Source organism: Brassica napus, unplaced genomic scaffold, assembly GCF_020379485.1.
Source record: "Brassica napus cultivar Da-Ae unplaced genomic scaffold, Da-Ae ScsIHWf_186;HRSCAF=332, whole genome shotgun sequence".
Lineage (NCBI taxonomy): Eukaryota > Viridiplantae > Streptophyta > Magnoliopsida > Brassicales > Brassicaceae > Brassica > Brassica napus.
The window spans coordinates 4,986-22,450 of record NW_026015286.1 but is presented as its reverse complement, the minus strand read 5'-3'; the positions used below and the strand labels follow the sequence as shown (position 1 = coordinate 22,450).

General features: G+C 32.2%; 2 protein-coding genes and 1 long non-coding RNA gene across 6 annotated transcripts; 1 reads left to right on the top strand and 2 right to left on the bottom strand.

The window, feature by feature from the left end:
• The first annotated feature begins 108 nt into the window (after positions 1-108).
• Positions 109-721, top strand: LOC106367768 (protein FAM9A). The gene has a single exon (XM_013807611.3). It carries the CDS (start codon positions 195-197, stop codon positions 588-590), a length of 396 nt encoding a protein of 131 aa, XP_013663065.1. The 5' UTR covers positions 109-194; the 3' UTR covers positions 591-721.
• Positions 722-4,235: 3,514 nt separating this feature from the next.
• LOC125599503 lies at positions 4,236-6,153 on the bottom strand. The gene is made up of 2 exons (XR_007333246.1): positions 4,759-6,153; positions 4,236-4,655 (listed from the first exon to the last, which is right to left on the bottom strand). It is a non-coding gene; the product is annotated as an uncharacterized LOC125599503 (long non-coding RNA).
• Positions 6,154-9,966: 3,813 nt separating this feature from the next.
• LOC106367766 (GRF1-interacting factor 1-like) lies at positions 9,967-12,024 on the bottom strand. 4 transcript variants are annotated; one of them, XM_022705619.2, is made up of 5 exons: positions 12,006-12,024; positions 11,843-11,931; positions 10,781-10,857; positions 10,616-10,700; positions 9,967-10,537 (listed from the first exon to the last, which is right to left on the bottom strand). In XM_022705619.2, the coding sequence occupies exons 2-5, from the start codon at positions 11,921-11,923 to the stop codon at positions 10,163-10,165; spliced, it is 618 nt and encodes a 205-aa protein (XP_022561340.2). In that variant the 5' UTR covers positions 11,924-11,931; positions 12,006-12,024; the 3' UTR covers positions 9,967-10,162. The 4 variants fall into 4 exon arrangements, with proteins under 4 accessions (XP_022561340.2, XP_048628735.1, XP_048628737.1 ...); XM_048772778.1 differs by lacking the exon at positions 12,006-12,024 and having other exon boundaries at positions 11,843-11,988; XM_048772780.1 differs by lacking the exon at positions 12,006-12,024 and having other exon boundaries at positions 9,967-10,501; positions 11,843-11,988.
• Between the last annotated feature and the right edge of the window lie 5,441 nt (positions 12,025-17,465).

The window sequence follows — 17,465 nt, the reverse complement described above, 5'->3', positions numbered from 1 at the left end:
CAAGATTAGTGAAAGTCAGCGCGTTAGTGCGAACACTAGAATTATTTACAGCACATTAAATAATCAAGTAAGAGTTGTGGATCATGGACAGTGCTTATAAAATGTGCATATCAAACACAAAGAGACCTCAAAGCACGATTTCATAAAAAGCAAAGAAGAAAGAACAAGAAAAAATCCAAAGAGAGTGAGAAAGGATGGAGAAACAGTTGGTTAAAATTTTAGAGGCTGCTCACGTTGAACGAGCCATCCGAAAGTCCTCACCGGAAAAAGAGAAGGAAAAATCTCATAAGCATAGAAGAATATTCCACCTCCATCATCACCCTAAGGATGAGAAAGAGGAAGACAAGAAGAAAGATGGATCAAAGAGGGAGAAGATAGCTGCAGCGATGGTTGGTCTCGGAGCCACCCTCAAGAAGATAAAACATAAGGGTCACCACGGTGGCGGCGGAAAAGAGGAAGGAGGACAAGAGGAGGAGGAAGACGAAGAAGAGGAGGAGGAGCAGGAGGAAGGAGCTGATGGTGGGGATGAAGAAGGGGGAGGCAAGTTTAGTGCTTTCATTTCAATGATCGCCGAAGCATTTGAAGAATAAGATTTTATCATGTGATTACTTTGTTAAATCTTAATTTGAACTTCCTATCAAATTTTATATTTTTTCCTATTCTTTCCAAATTGTTAAATGTGATGGTGAACTACAAAATGGAAAATTAATTAACAACTTCATTGATTGAATCGATTGATTATACCAAATATGTTTATATATACATATATAGAGGATTAATCAACAAGACATGCCACTTTTCTTACTGAAAAATCAAGCTCAACTAGTGAGAGTTTTTTTTTCCAAAATCAATTTGATATATTTTTTTTTATCAATTTGATATTTACCTTCGGTGGTTTGGTAAGTGATACATCCGCCCAAACCAATTCAGCTTCCTCTGGTTGATAAATGTTTCCATCAAGACACTCGGTCTAAGCGAATGTAATGATGCTGGTTGTAGTATATTTTGTAAGATATTGGTTTACTGATTCTATTATTTAACATGGGAGGTATTTAGAAAACAATTTTTCAACTGTCGATTACCATGTGGCAATCTACATCAATATGTTTAGTTCTGTTTCTAATGTGTGGAATGTTAAAATGGCAAATTTGTTTTGAAAATCACTAAACACACACAAAAAGTCATAAGCTACTCATATTGTTAATTTGGAACTATCGATGTAAAACTTCATTACTTTATTAACATTTTATTCACATTAAAATGTGAAATACTATTTATATTTAGATTTATCTCGAGTGGTTTAACCACTGTGCTCTGATGGTTTTAGTTTATTAATGAAGTTGCGTTCCAAAAAAAAAAAGATTTATCTCGAGCTTTAAACTTAATAAATGACACAAATCTCTGTGATAGATTTAGTTAACTATTTTTCTAGCTACATATATCATATTTTATTCATTCATAAACACTTCTCTCACACATTAATTGTGGGAACAACATGGCATAACATAAGGTGGCTATAATATTATTTTAATTTTCATGAATTTCTACCATAAAACCAATCAGATTTCATTCATTCATGAATGAATCCATTTTCGTAATCAGATTTCATTTGTTAACATTTTCTTCACCTTAAAATGTGAAATACTATTTATATTTAGATTTATCTAACTTAAACCCAATTAGTAATAAGTGACACAAATCTCTGATAGATTTAGTTAACTATTTTTCTAGCTACAGATATCAGATTTTATTCATTCATAAACACTTATCTCACACATTAATTATTGGAACAACATGGCATAACATTTGGTGGCTATAATACTATTTTAAATTTCATGAAATCTGCCATAAAATCGATCAGATTTCATTCATTCATTAACTCATTTTCGTAGTTATCTTTAATAGCCACCACCACCGCGAGACCCGTTGGCTTCCATCGCGCTACCAATCCCGCTTCGTCTTCTTCCGTCATCCATCGCTGTTTCAGCTCTGAATCAGGTGGTATATCGTTGCTATAGTGTGTTTGTTTCTGTATGATATGCAAGTTAGTTTGGTGGTTTTGATTTATGCGAACAAACATATCATTCAGATTAATTGTTTTTACACTGAAACATAGCAAAAGGCAATCCTTTATGAGTTTTAATATTTTCTTAATGATGTTATGTATGTCCTTCTTGCATCTAAGGTTTGCTGTTAGTAAACTTCTTTCTTTCTTTCTCCTGCTGAATAATTGTTTTAGATTTCTTACTTACATATGTTAATTGCTCTTTATCATTGTACATACACAAGTAACAATCTATGCGTCTTTGAAGTTTAATACTTGTTTCTCCAAAATTACAAGTCAGTTCAGTGGCTACTTTAGTTCTCAGTTAGACTATGGTATCGTTGTTATTCTTTGTGTTTACACTATGATATAGTTTTTTTTTTTTTTTTTTGATCAAATCACTATGGTATCGTTTGTGTTCAGATTTTTCAGGTGGAGCCAAGGTCACAAGAAGAAACAGAGCATGTGACACAAAAAACAGAGAATGTGTTCTGTAACCAGAATCATCACGTTTGTGATCAGCATTTAAACTAACAATAAAATCAACCAAATTTATTATACTATGCCCCACAATAATAAGTCAATATAGTATCTTACCAAATACAAAAGCGGTTATTTTAACCGGGGCTTCTAGCTCTAGTGGTAAAGGGCTTACAGCTGTGAGTACCGCCACCTGGGTTCGAATTCCGGTCACTGGGGAATTAACATTTCGGCATCGCCAGGGACAGAGGACCGACACGTGGCAACACGTGACTAGTCTGGATCACTTATGTGGGGCCAGGATACCTCTGTATAATTCAAAAAAAAAAAGCGGTTATTTTAATATTCATTCATTTCAAATTTTGAATCAAATCACATAGAATAAATATTTATTCTAAACGTACACTAAGTAAACATACTAAAAATGCACTGAGATTTTTATACTAATTAACAACTTATCTATGTTTTTGTACAATTCAAAATCATTCAGAAATAAAAGAAATAAAAGGGTATAGATTAACAAACAAAATAACATCTAATTATTTTTCAAAAAACAATGTATCAATATTCAAAATAAATCATTCAAATATTATGCATATATTCAATATAACTATTTTTTTCTAATATAAACTAAAATACTATACCCTAAACCATATATCATATACATATTTGAATATCATTAATTTTAATTTTCATCCATCATAAAAAAAAATTCTTTGAATAGTTTGTATAATCAAATTAAAATTTTATCTAATAACATAATAAATAATTAACAAAAAATATTATAAAATTAACTTTTAAACCTAAAAATGAAAACATAAACTTATACTAAGTTATTTGTAACAAAAATAAACTAACACTGTTATATCAATAAAATTTGTTTTTTCTGTTAACATTTTATCGAATGATAAAATAAAATTTTAATCAAAAGCTAAGAAATCTCAAATTTATTCAATTTTAGTTTCCTAAATATATGAAAAATTTAATCAAAAATTTAATCATGTTTTCTGAGTTTATATGAGATCAATCGGTATCGTATTACGGGTTAATAGCAGATTTTTGGATTGTTATTAGGTTTACCATATTTTTTATAAATGCGAACTGGATTATATTATGGGTCGTCGAGTCTACCGATGGGACCCTCAGTCAGGGTTGGATATAAAAATGCTGCTTCAAACTCAATCATTATGATAAAACAACTTAAAAATTATTTATTTAATAAAAATTAAATTCAAAATCTAGTTATATTATTTAACATGGGAGGTATTTAGAAACAATTTTTCAATTGGTCGACGATTATATGGCAATCTATATTAATGCTTTTGTTCTATTAAACAATATAGAACTTTTAAAAAAAAAAATTCAACTAGTAATTTTTTTTTTAGTTCTATTTCTAAAGTGTGGAATGTAAATGGCAAAATTGTTTTGAAAATCACTAAAACACACACAATTATAATAGCAGATACTCATTTTGTTAATTAGGAACTATCGATGTAAGACTTCATTCATTTCTTACATTTTCTTCACGTTGAACCTCGATAGAAATACTATTTATATTTAATTTATGACGAGCATTCAACTTAAACTTAATTAGTGATAAGTGACACAAATCTCTAATATTTTTAATTAACTGTTTTTCTAGCTATAGATATCAGATTTTATAGTACCATGGTATATAGTCAAATAACACCTATAGTGTGCTATTCAGAACAATGAAAAACTATAATTGGCATTATCAAAAGAGACTTTCATATAAACATGACAAAGTTTAACTTAAAAGCCAATTATCTAAACAAAATGTGTATATTTCTAAAATGCACAGCCAGAAAAAACGCTCAGCAAGAAAAAAAAAACGGATTATATGAAGAAAAAGAACTCAAGAAAGATAAAACGAGAATGTGAAGTTCCTAAAATATTACAATGAACCAAGAACAAAAGCATCACTGTTTTCTCTGCTCTTTCTCACTCTCACTCTGCCTTTGCATGAAAAAAATCCTTCAGACATTATGCCCACTCTCACCTTCATTTATGCCCAAACCTCTACACACTTTTCTTCAAAAACTTGAATCAGTACTAATTTTAGCCATTTACTCATATTCTCCATTATCTGCTGAACCATTTCCTCTCATTCCTGCACATCCATAAGATAGTCTTAGTAAAGCTCAGTACTGATAAAACCAAAGAGATGCATACAGACACATGTAAATTAAACTATAAGACAAGAGGAAAGGTACCTGAACTAGACCAGCAGGCTTTAGGAGTACTCCCCCAACTCCTCCACCAACGATCTGACCATCTGAACTAGATTATTGATGAGAAACATCCCACATCGGAAATATAAGAATTAATCTACTACTATATAAAGGGTTAGGGTCAATCCACTAATAGCCAATTGGTTTTGAGTTGGAAGCCCATAATAAACCCTAATTCTAACATGGTATCAGAGCGATAAGATCCTTTGACCTAATTTACTACAACTACTACTACTAAACCGATGTTGGGCCCTCTGTGGATGTTATTCCCACATTGTCCACGCTTCAGACCTAGATGTCTGAGCGTGAGGGAGGGTATTGATGAGAAACATCCCACATCGGAAATATAAGAATTAATTTACTACTATATAAAGGGTTAGGGTCAATCCACTAATAGCCAATTGGTTTTGAGTTGGAAGCCCATAATAAACCAACCCATAATAAACCCCAATTCTAACATAGATAAACAAACGCTAAGGCCACTATGTTCGCCCCGAATATAAGATCCACTCAGTGAGAGGATTTCGTACTGACCCTAAAATAACAGTTCGTAATTCTGAAGCAAGTTGGTAATCAAATGAAACTCTCAAGCATGTATGTCAGAAGTACATAAGATTCTTTAGCTTTTAAGAAAGTTGTTAATTAACCAAGTACGTACATAAGATGCTATTTGATGTTGTATTTTTGTTTCTTGCCGTTTGCATAAAGCACATTTATTTTAGTTGTTATGAAATTATCATGTATTACAGTTTTCTTGTTAGGCAATGAAACCAGTATATGCATTAAAACTAGAGATAATTTGCTAGATATAAACTAATATATGGATATTGACTATATAGTCTTTCATTTCTTTACAAAACTGTTCATATAGTCATCATTTACCATCACGACCAAACATTATTCAAAGTAAAAGTTGACGAAGTCATAAACTCATCATTATCATATTCAATATTAATTCAATGATTCAATCATTATGTTTGCTTGTCACCCCTCTCATAGTTTTGCACCGGATAGACAAAGAAATTCCTTTCAATAGACCAAGTCATTCTCCACCCGTCTACACTCTTTTTTTTTTGTAAACAAAAGAAAAGGTTAGTAGTATAAAGTCTACACTCATTTGGAAACCATTTTTCTCATTTGTTTGATTGTTACAACTATTAATGAAAATGTCAACTTTGTTTGAAGCCTTTAAATTTTCATTCCCGCCGAGTTAAAATAGTTAATGCAAGCAAGAAACGATAAACTAAAAATAAAACACAAATTGTATTTAAAGACGGATTTCACTAGGGCTGTTCAATATGGTAAAACCGAACCGTACCGAACCGAACCGAACCAAAATAGATAATATGGTTTGGTTTTGGTATATACCATATAAACCGAATGGATATAATTTTATAAAAACCGTAGGATTTGGATATGGTTTGGTAGATAACCGATTAAACCGAATAAACCGAACAAAACCGATTAAAAGTAGAAACATGTAAATATGTATCTATTTTATAACAATACATGAAAATCTATTTGTTACATAAGTTAAATTTGTGTTAATAACTATTACCATAATTTTATAGTAATAAAAAAACCTTAATTTGTAAAACACTTGAACTATAACTAAATAACAATACATCGCAATTCAGACATCTTATTTTCTAAGTCTTTTTTGATCTTTTTAATTTATTTTAGTCTTCACTAAATTAATATGAAGATTATAAATTTGATGGCAATAATTACTGGAAAATTTTCAATTGAAAAATCATGACTTTAATGAACACTAAATATGGAAGAGTGGAAAAACTTTTCTTTCATGTTTCTGTTTTGTTTCATATTTTTATTTTCAAAATTTCAAGCTTTGATTTTAGTTATAGATTTGATTACTTTATTCGATGGTAGAAGCATTTTTATTTTTTTGTTCATTTATTTGAACATGTAATATATTTTTAATAAATGACTGTGTTGACAATATGACTCTAAAATTCATATAATATGATCTCAAACAAAATAATTATGTTTTTTGGTATAAAACCGAATAAACCGAAAACCGACGGTATATAAACCGAACCGAACCGAAGTAAATATGGATTTAGAATGGTAGTTATATTTTACTAACCGAAATACCGAAAACCGAAAAAAACCGAACCAAAACCGAACTGATATCCGGATTGAACACCCCTAGATTTCACTCATGTTCAAACCAAAAGACAGTAACTATTCCTGTACGACTATGGGAGGGACTGAAAGGTCAAGTTAGAGTAAATATCTGAGAGTAAAATATTTTTCAGCTGTGTTACGCTTTTCTATAGCCAGTCAGGTGAAAAATGAAATAAAATGTTTTACTCTCGGTTGCGCTAAAGTTGTTTATCTTTTAGGCTCCGAATGGTGACTGCGGTTTGAGCGGTGCAGAACAAGCGGTTTAACTGCGGTGCGATTTTAACAGTTATAAAAACGTATAGATATATGATATATTTAAAGATTTTTGTTATTTTTAACTGCGATGCGGGACATGGCGGTCGTAAACATTCGAAGCCTTAGTGTTTTAAAGAGTAAACATTTACTCTATATTTACCATGCGAAATCCAGCGCAACAACTTTTTGTTATTATTTACTCTAATTTACTTTTTTCTTTTTCCATTCTATTACTCCACTTTACTCTGTCTCTTTTACTCCACTGAGTTACCAATCACAACCTATATTACTTGGCCAAGATTGGATGAAATAATACTTGGTCAAGATTGGATGAAATAATGTTAGTGCCAACACTAGAATTACTGAAAGCATATTAAATAATACAGTAACAAGTTGTGGATCTTGGACCGTGCATATAAATGTGCCTGTCAAACACAAAGAGACCTCAAAGCACGATTTCATTCAAGGCAAAGAATAAATAACTAAAAAAAAAGAAGGTAGTGAGAGTGAGAAAGGATGGAGAAACAGTTGCATAAAACTATGGAGGCTGCTCACGTTGAACGAGCCATCCGAGTGCCATCACCGGAAAAAGAGAAGGAAAAATCTCATAAGCATAGAGGAATATTCCACCTCCACCTCCACCATCACTCTAAGGATGAGAAAGAGGAAGACAAGAAGAAAGATGGCTCAAGGATTTTAGCAAAAAAAAAAAAAAAGATGGCTCAAAGAGAGAAAAGATAGCTTCAGCGATAGTTGGTCTCGGAGCCACCCTCAAGAAGATTAAGCTTAAGGGCCACCACGGTGGCGGTGGTAAAGAGGAAGGAGGACAAGAGGAGGAGGAGGACGGTGGTGATGAAGAAGAGGAGGACGGTGGGGATGAAGAAGAGGAGGACAGTGGGGATGAAGAAGAGGAGGACGGTAGTGATGAAGAAGAGGAGGACAGTGGGGATGAAGAAGAGGAGGACAGTGGGGATGAAGAAGAGGAGGACGGTAGTGATGACTGATGAAGAAGGGGGAGGCAAATTTAGTGCTTTCATTTCAGTGATCGCCGAAGCATTTGAAGAATAAGATTTTATCGTGTGATTACTTTGTTGTATCTTTTTTTTTTTTAAAAGAACTTTGTTGTATCCTAATTTGAACTTCCTATCAAATTTAGCATTCTCCACCGAAGCATTTGAAGAATAAGATTTCATCGTGTGATTACTTTGTTGTATCTTTTTTTTTTCGAAAAAAGAATTTTGTTGTATCCTAATTTTAACTTCCTATCAAATTTTGCATTCTCCCCCACACACAATTACAATAACAGCTACTCATTTTGTTAATTAGGGACTATGGATGTAAGACTTCATTCATTTATTACATTTTCTTCAACGTTGAAGCGTGATAGAAATACTATTTAGATTTAGATTTATCACTAGCATTCAACTTAAACTTAATTAGTGCTAAGTGACACAAATCTCTTGTAGTTTTAATTAGCTGTTTTTCTAGCTACAGATATCAGATTTTATTCATTCATAAACACTTCTCTCACACATTAATTGTGGGAACAACATGGCATAACATAAGGCAGCTGAAGAACTATAGTCATCAAATCAAGCACAAGCACAAGAAAAGTCCAAGTGTGAAGACTTTAAGAGAAGTCTTTAGCTGAGGTTTAGCTAAGTGTGGTAAAGACTCTATTAGAGTCCAAAGGTTTGTAATACATTAAGTTGAGTCTTATCACGTAATCTCATCTCTGAAGTTAAGTGTGTTATCACGTGTGTAACTAGCTAGAATATAAAGCAATTAGCTTTACTCTCTTGAGCTGATTAGGGATTTATGTTAGATCACTCAGCCGAGAGATAGAGATAGAGAGATCACGAGTCAAAGCTGTAACGGAGCTCGCTTGTGAGCAGTTAGTGTGTTGCTGGTTCGATCCCAGCTCCGGTGAGCTATAGCGGCTTCTCCTAGTTTGGAGGAGTGCGGTGAACACCGGGTCAACATATCGCGTTGTTGTGTTCTTGATTCAAGTTAAGGTCAAGTTGATTGAGAGTAAGAAGAGAAGATAAGTTTGAGAAGTGTTGTATTATCTTCACAGTAGCTTTAACACTGTATTAAATTTCATGAATTTCTAACATAAAACCAATCAGACTTCATTCATTTATTAACCCATTTTCGTAGTTATCTTTACCACAAATGAAAAACTTAAATCTTCGAATACTTGGTGGTTAAGACATGCTTATTATAGTCACGACAGTAATCACATGTATTTTGTGATTGCCACGGACGCAATCTGTGGCTATATGTTCTTTTTGTTTTTTTGTTCTTTCTATAAGAGCATCTTTAACGCTAAATGCATTTTAACATTTTAAAGTTTCTTAGTTTTTGACTTTTTTTCTAAAAAAAAAAAAAAAAAAAAAATTATAACTCAATCCAATTGCGGGCCACCACGTGTTGGTGGGGCCCACAAACAGTGCAGAAAACAGCCCATTACCGATCCTTAATTCATCACTTCTGCTATCGATTTTTGTTGTTTTTGTGGGACCCCAAGATTAAGAAACCCACTTATAACCTGGGTTAAAGATGGTCTAAGCACATAGTAAGTCACATCAACTATAATTCTTTTCACATTTGTGTACCACGTTTGCCTCGTAGCATTAGCAAAAATAAATGGTGGATATCTATGAAAGTTCTTTCAAGAAGCTTTCGTGAGACTACTTAAAAGCTTTTGAAACTTTAAAGCAAAAAGAGTCGGCGCAGGGGTTTTTTTTTTTTTTGAGAAATAACATACTAAGATTACGAGACAACTTTAGAGCGAGCAGATTTACATGGTACACTACCACGAAAGAGTTCACTTTTTTTAGGGCACAAACATAAGAGAAAATAAAAACACAAAAGGGTAAATAAGACTTCTTTGCTTCTTCACCAAGCAACTTAACCAACGCACACAAACTTCAGACTCTTACTTTTACTACTTCTGCTGCTGCTACTTCATCATACTCTTTCAGTTCCCATCATCTGATGACTTCAAGTAAAGGGTTTCTCCACCATCCCCTGAGCTTCCTCCTCTGCCTTCACCACTTCCCATTTCCAACTTCCCACGGCCAAAATCATGAAACCCACCAGCCTCTCCCTGTAGCATATGGAGACCGCTGCTTCCTCCTCCGCTGCTTGAGCTCATCCCAAGCTGGCTATGGTGCAATTGCTGCTGCTGAAGCGTTGCATAAGGCTGTTGCTGCTGCTGAGCATACAACATTGAAGATCGAGCCGCCATTAGAGACTGCTGACTCTGCTGCTGTTGAATTGCCTGTTGCTGTTGCAAATAGTGTGACCCTCCTTCTCCCTGCATCAACCCACCACCACCAGCAGTTCCATACTGCTATGTATGCAAACCAACAATACCAATGACTTTTTTTTTCATTTTCAAATAACAAATTTGATAAAAATTCTGATTTACCTGGCTATGCATGCTTGGAGGTTGAGGCTGAGAATCTGCAATTGCAGCTAAGTACATTAAGTTGCGTTGAAGCCTTGCCTGGTTCCTGTAAAATATTATGGTTAACCATATTACAGACTATTTCCTATTATACAACAAAACATAAATGAAATCATTTGCTCTTACTCGGCACACTCGCTGAGCTTTCCCGAGTTTTGAGATTCAACTATCTTCAGAATCAACGATTTGTTCTCGTCCAAGTACTACAGATTAAAAATATTAAATACATCATCATTGGAAAATAATGGTACAAACAGAACCGCTTAACAACATTTAATCGTTTCTTTGTTGGTATAAAGACATAGAAAACACAAAGGAGACCCCAGTACTTTAGATTCCGACTTATCAAAAGACAAAAACGTTGAAAAATCACAAAAGCGTATAAAAGATTTGAGGACCACAACGTTAGATTAGGACCAGATGTCGTTCGGACCACAAAGTATATCTGGTCATGCAAGCAAAAACAGCAACACTTGGGACTGCAAATACACATATAGATATCCAATCAGGACCACCACATTCACATAAAATGGCTTTGTGGTTTTTGCCATCAATGAAACATCCAGAACCCGAAAACCAAGACAAAGAAAGCGAGAAATGTGAACAATCTTCAGTTCACAAGATTTGTCTGTTTTGGTACATTAGTTTCATTACATGTTTTGAGTTTCATTACATGTTTCAAGAACTCAAAACAACTCCACCTTAAAATTGTTTCTTCATATAGAGAATCTCTTCAAACGTTATACCTCGAAAATATTAGGTTTAATTAATAATTTTAAAGCTTGTCCGGTTTAGATAAATGATTTCTGTCTAAAGTGGCAAAAAAGAGATGTAAAATGATAAACCGAATCTCTCTGAAAAAGGAAAAAACTTGAATAAATGGTAAAAGAAATAGAAGCTGATGCAAAATACAGAAGATCAGACACCACTACACCGAAATAATATAAACTAGAACTAGTTTATCTGTATAAACTACATGAAACATCAAAACCTAATAATCAAAGTCCGTGTTTGGTTTCACCCATGAGAAACACAATCACTTAAATATGTTGTAAGAGAGCAAAAAAAAAGGGCCTCTCAGGGTTCTTGCAAGCGAGATTTCATCACTCTCGTTCTTTTAAAATTCAAAGAAACATAAGTAATAAAGAAAGAGATGATAAAATAGAAGTAGCAGAAGAAGAAGAAAACCTGCTGAATATGATCAGAGGTGACATTGCTGGGGTAGTAACCAGCCATCATGGGCTGCATCTGCATCAGGTGCTGTTGCATTTCTTTTGCTATATTATATAAAACCTGATTATTGTTATTTATTTTTATATATATTGAAAAAAATTATAGACAGAACCCCCACCACTAAATTCAAAGAAACAAGGAAAGCCACCCAGAGAGAGAGATATTAAACCTTTGTATCTGATGTCTCTCTATCACACACACTTCTTCTGTATATAGAAAACTCTTAACTATTGAAGATGTATATCTCTGTGTGTGTGTTATATCGCTTTCTCTCCTCCACAAAAGTTGTTCTGCGTTAAAAGACTGAGAGAGACAGTGAAGTCTCTTAAATAGAGAGATAGAGAGGGAGAGGTGAGAGAAAGATAAGAGTCTTTTTCTCTTTTTCTTGGGTTTTGGGGTTTGGTTTTGTTGGTTTCTCTGTGTCTCATCCTATCTTTGTCCCTGGGAAGAAGAGGTCTCACGTGACGAGTCATGCTTATTATAGAGATGTGAGACCTTTACATACACTCCATAAACATGTGCATCCTTTATTTCTGTATTACTTTGAAGTTTGAACCCTTAGCTATAGTGAGCTACCACTGTAAAAACATATAGTCAGCTTCTTATTTTATCGAAGACCTTCTCTAAACAAGACTATTTAGCTAAAACATATAGTGAGCTCTTACTTTTTTTAACTGAGTAGTGAGCTTCTTACTCCTTCCTATATTTTTGTTTTTGAACTATACACTTAAAAAGGCCAAAGCAAATCATTACATACGTAATTATATACGGTTTGTTTAGTATGCGCATGTCTTGGAGTTTTTTTCAAATAAGTATTTTCTCCATTTTATATTAAAAATATTTTTTATCCCCCAAAAAATTAATGTTATTATATTATGAATGCAAAAATTTTAGTTATGAAATAAGGATATATTCACTATTTCGAAGAAGAAAATATATACTAATCTTTGTGTGCAATGTGGATATACTTAATAGAGACATTATTTTGTCAATATTGTGAATATATACATTACTTATAACAAAATATATAAAATAAATGAAGTTACAATTTTTTTTTTAATTTAGATTGTATAGTCGGTGGTTTATGCAATTCACAAAAATTTCTATTACGTTACTAATTTTATACTACTAAATTTGAAGCTAAACCAAGATATAATTTTTTTTTCCATTGGACTTATTTTCTAAAAAAATTTAAAAAGTAAAGACAATAAACGTCCGAATGTCAGCCTCCTAACCAAAACATTAAACACTGTCGGTACCACCACTAATACCTTGCTTTGAAATTTAGATACTGATGACGTTTGACTAAAGGATCTCTAAAGTTTTTGAAATGCTCTGGTAAGAAAATTTAATAATTAGTTTAGAGTTATTTGATATAAAAGTCCCTCTCATTATTATATTTTGTTCGAACTCTTGAAGTAAGTTTTGATGGTCGGTAAATAAAAATAAAAAAGATTTAACAACTACATTATTTGGGTGGTTTTATTAATCTCACGTAAAGGCCTCTAGTAGATGTAGTTAAATACTATAAATTAACATCTTATTCGTTGATACCAAAAATAGATCCGAGATATTCCTTCTGCATATATGAACCACGGAGGCTCTACTTTTAATGTTTATCTGTTTAATATTAGCACCCAAAACTATAGTAATTGCCAATGAACATTAAATTAATCTGCAAGGATAAATGAATTGTTTTGTTTTCCCGATTAATTATGCCTATAAAGAGATCATAACTACAGCAATAGTATCTTCACGCTATTAAAAGCTGTATTTAATTTAGTAGGAGTATTTGCAAATTGCAATGAATTAAATGAAGATGACCAATATATATATATATTTGGGGAAAATATATAAAATCAACTTTAAATATCAATCAAAAACTAAATGGTAATGGTTTGAGGGTGATAAAATCTTTTAAAAGCAAGATATAAATTCATTCTTGTCGTTAGCTTCATTTTTCTGGAGTTCTTGTATTCGTTGTTCTACCAGTCAGAACAATGTTATGATCGAGGTTTACTAACAATCGGACGAATAATACCAAGGCGACGGGTGAAACTTTGAACAAACCGTTTTATCGACAGCTAGCAAATAAAACCCTTAGGCTTTAAAGAGAGCACGGAAAATAAACGAGAAAGACACTACACATTTTACATGCAAACGGCTATAACAACTTAACTCGGATGTGTCAAACATGTGACGTCCACGTCTATTTTATGTCTTTTCTCGCCTAAATTTGGCAAGTTTTGTTAATTGTCGGTTTATAAAAAACTAATGAGAAATGCCTAATGGCAAGTGACAGTACTATTGTGTTTCAGTTTCTAAAGAAAACAAACAAATCCACCTAATTTTTTTATTTTCTTTTCATATACCAAGTTAGTGTTTTATAGCATTTAGATATGTCTTTACCAAATGTTAGATTCTATATCGGACAAGAAATCCATGCAACGTGCTCTGTATTGATATACTAATATCTCCTTTTCAACACTAATATTTCAAAAATGTTATGGAAATAAAACTCTTGATTTCCACCTACCAACAATTTATCCATCTCTTGTTTACAAGAAAGCGAGAGAAGACAATGTATACATCTATATATATATATATGGTTACTGGTTGACAAACGTCCACCATGATCTTAATTCTTAATGTGATACATTCGGCGGTCACTCTGAAATGTGTATAGATTGAAGTAATATAATCATGATTTTGTTGAAGTGGAAATAGCTTACCTTTTTCAAAGTTTTTTTGGAAGAAAATTCTTAGGTTCGAGTCACCAACTGAATAAGACCAAAATTATTTTAAAAATGTCATATGTTTTCCTAATTACAAAATTACTTAGAGAAGATAGGAAAATCCAGAAAAACAATTCAGAAACGATGGATGATATAATACAAATCATAGCCGAAAGAAAAACATATGAAATTACTAAACATAAGGAATACGAAAACATAGGAAACTAAATTAAACATAAGGAATAGTTGTAGTAATGTCTTTTTTTGTTTGTTTCTTGACGTCACTTGAATTTGTAAGTTTGGCTCCTCATACACATTATATATATTAGTGGCTTTTCGTTGGTCTGTCCGTATGGCCAGCTTTAGATGAATATGTAAATGATAGCTTATTATAAAGCTTTTTCTTGATTTTTTTCAGAAACATGTATGAACTAGTTGAAGCCTAAATACAAAACCATATAGTTTAAAGATTAATAATTCAACGTATATATATATATATATATATATATATATCACATGGAATACGTAAATGAAATCTAATTCAGTAGAAACCTTGTGGCTATTATTTGGTCTAGTCCTGCATTCTTCTCGCATTTTTTGGATATATGTGAAAGCTTCAAAAGCATGAGTACGTATTTCAGAGTTCTTGAAAGTTAAGGCTCATAGCGGTGACCAGAAAGAAAAAAAAGCCTAAAAATATCAGTAGTTTTTATGATTTGACAATAAATAAGCGAGACTACTACCAACCCAACCCGATATGCGTATAGTGTTTGACGGCTGCAAACGTTCGTAACAAAATAAAGACGACCTTGTGATTCCTGTCACACACAATATTGGATTTATGATATTCCATTCCTGAGACACAAGGTTTTATAATTGTGTCGCACACAATATTGAATTTATGATATTCCTTCGTAGTTCTGTTTGTCAAAAATACAAGAAAGTTTAAAAATATTTTATTCGCATTCAAAACCTATAAATGTGAGAAATGGAGGATCAATAATTAAGGAATTGGGTCCCAAGAGCTCACATGATCTCTGAAAGCCATGTCCAATCCATCTCTCAAAATTTGTTCTTAGCGACAAGACTCCTCTTTAAAAGTTGATGTTATAGAATACGATTCCTAGTGTTAAAAAAAAAAACGATTCCTAAAAACTATTCCAAATAATAAATATACAAAGTTAAAAACGACTACTTATCCAGTGGCACTACTCCCAACGTCGAATTCTTGCATGCGATGTATTTGGACTGAGAAGAAACGGTATGTGAGATTACTGAACCCCTCAAAACCAAAATTATATACATATATAATACGATAAATAAAAAAATCATGCACACGTACTTTGAATATATCTTTAACATCGACAAAATATATGTTATAAAAATTCAGTAAAGCGATATTCTACTCATATTATAAACTTGTGTTATTTTAATTTTATTTGATTTATTATTTAAAAATGCTATCATTAGATATTTGATTCGATAGATAATGTTAATGTTTGTTAAGTTCAAAAAAAAAATATTAGTGTTTGTTACAAAGAAAAAGACATTCAATAGTTTTCTCAAAACAAAAAAAGGACATAAAATAATAACAGTTTGAGTTGAACTTGAAAATTAAATTCCTTTCTCAATTTCACAAAAAGTGTAGCTTATATAAACACATTTCACCAATTAAAAATGATTTAATATATTAATATATATATTTATTGTACAATTATTTAAATGAAAATGTTATAGCGAAACAATATTAACTATTTAAAAAGATAAGAAAAGTATTTACTATAAAAAATTATATTGAAAATGTAGAATAACAGTTTGAAACAATAAAAGAACATTAGAATGACATTTGTTATAAAATAAATAAAGTAATAGTTAAGTAAAAGATCGTATGATACAATTAGAAAAATTGGACGAAGTTTCTAATTTTAACCTAATTGAATTTGGCTGAATAACCGAGTCTAGCGTACCATACATGCAGATAGGCCGGTCTTCAAATTTTATAAGAAAAATTATATGCGATTTAGTAAAGATTTTAATAAAAATATTTTTTTACAAATTCAAAAACCTATATTTATATTATTTTTTTCAAAAGATATAAAGACTATAGACGAATATTTTATTCGGGTTACTCAGGAGTGACCATGCATGCAAATAAAAAGAACTGTTGGAATAGATGGTTCAAATATACACTAGAAGAGACAGTCAGTAGTTGAAACAAAGACATTTGTAAAAAAGGTTTGAAATATAATCTTTTATAGTTTTTTTTTTGGATCAAATCTTTTATAGTTTTTTTTAAATACTATCATTATATTAACAAAATAAAGATGAGTAGAGAGGATCAGGATAAATCCAAAGAAACTACAAGAAAAACAAGGCAGAATAAAGCAACCTAAACAAAGAAGTGACTTAGCCAAGTTGGATAACCTGAAGCAATATAAGATTGAAAAGGGTCCTTTTAACACTATTGGCAATAATCTTTTATAATTTCGTAGTAAAAAATCATGTAGATTTTAATTATATTTTTGTCGAATCACATTCCTCAATATGTTGCATTTTGAAAGGAGACTGTGAGATGGAAACCCCCTCCCAAAGATTGGATGATGTGCAATGTGGGATTTGATTGGAATAGATCCAAAAATCTGGTGGGAGGAGGATGGGTAATCCGCAATGAAAGAGGAGTGGTGGTTGTGTACAGTAGAAGAGCCTTCAGCAACATCAAGTCAAGGGATGAAGCTAGGCTGGTGGTGATACTCTGGTCCTTGGAGAGCATGCGAAGTCATAAAATGTCTAATATAATCATTGCTGGTGAGTTTTTGGAGATGTTTGGGGCGGTGGAGCGTCCG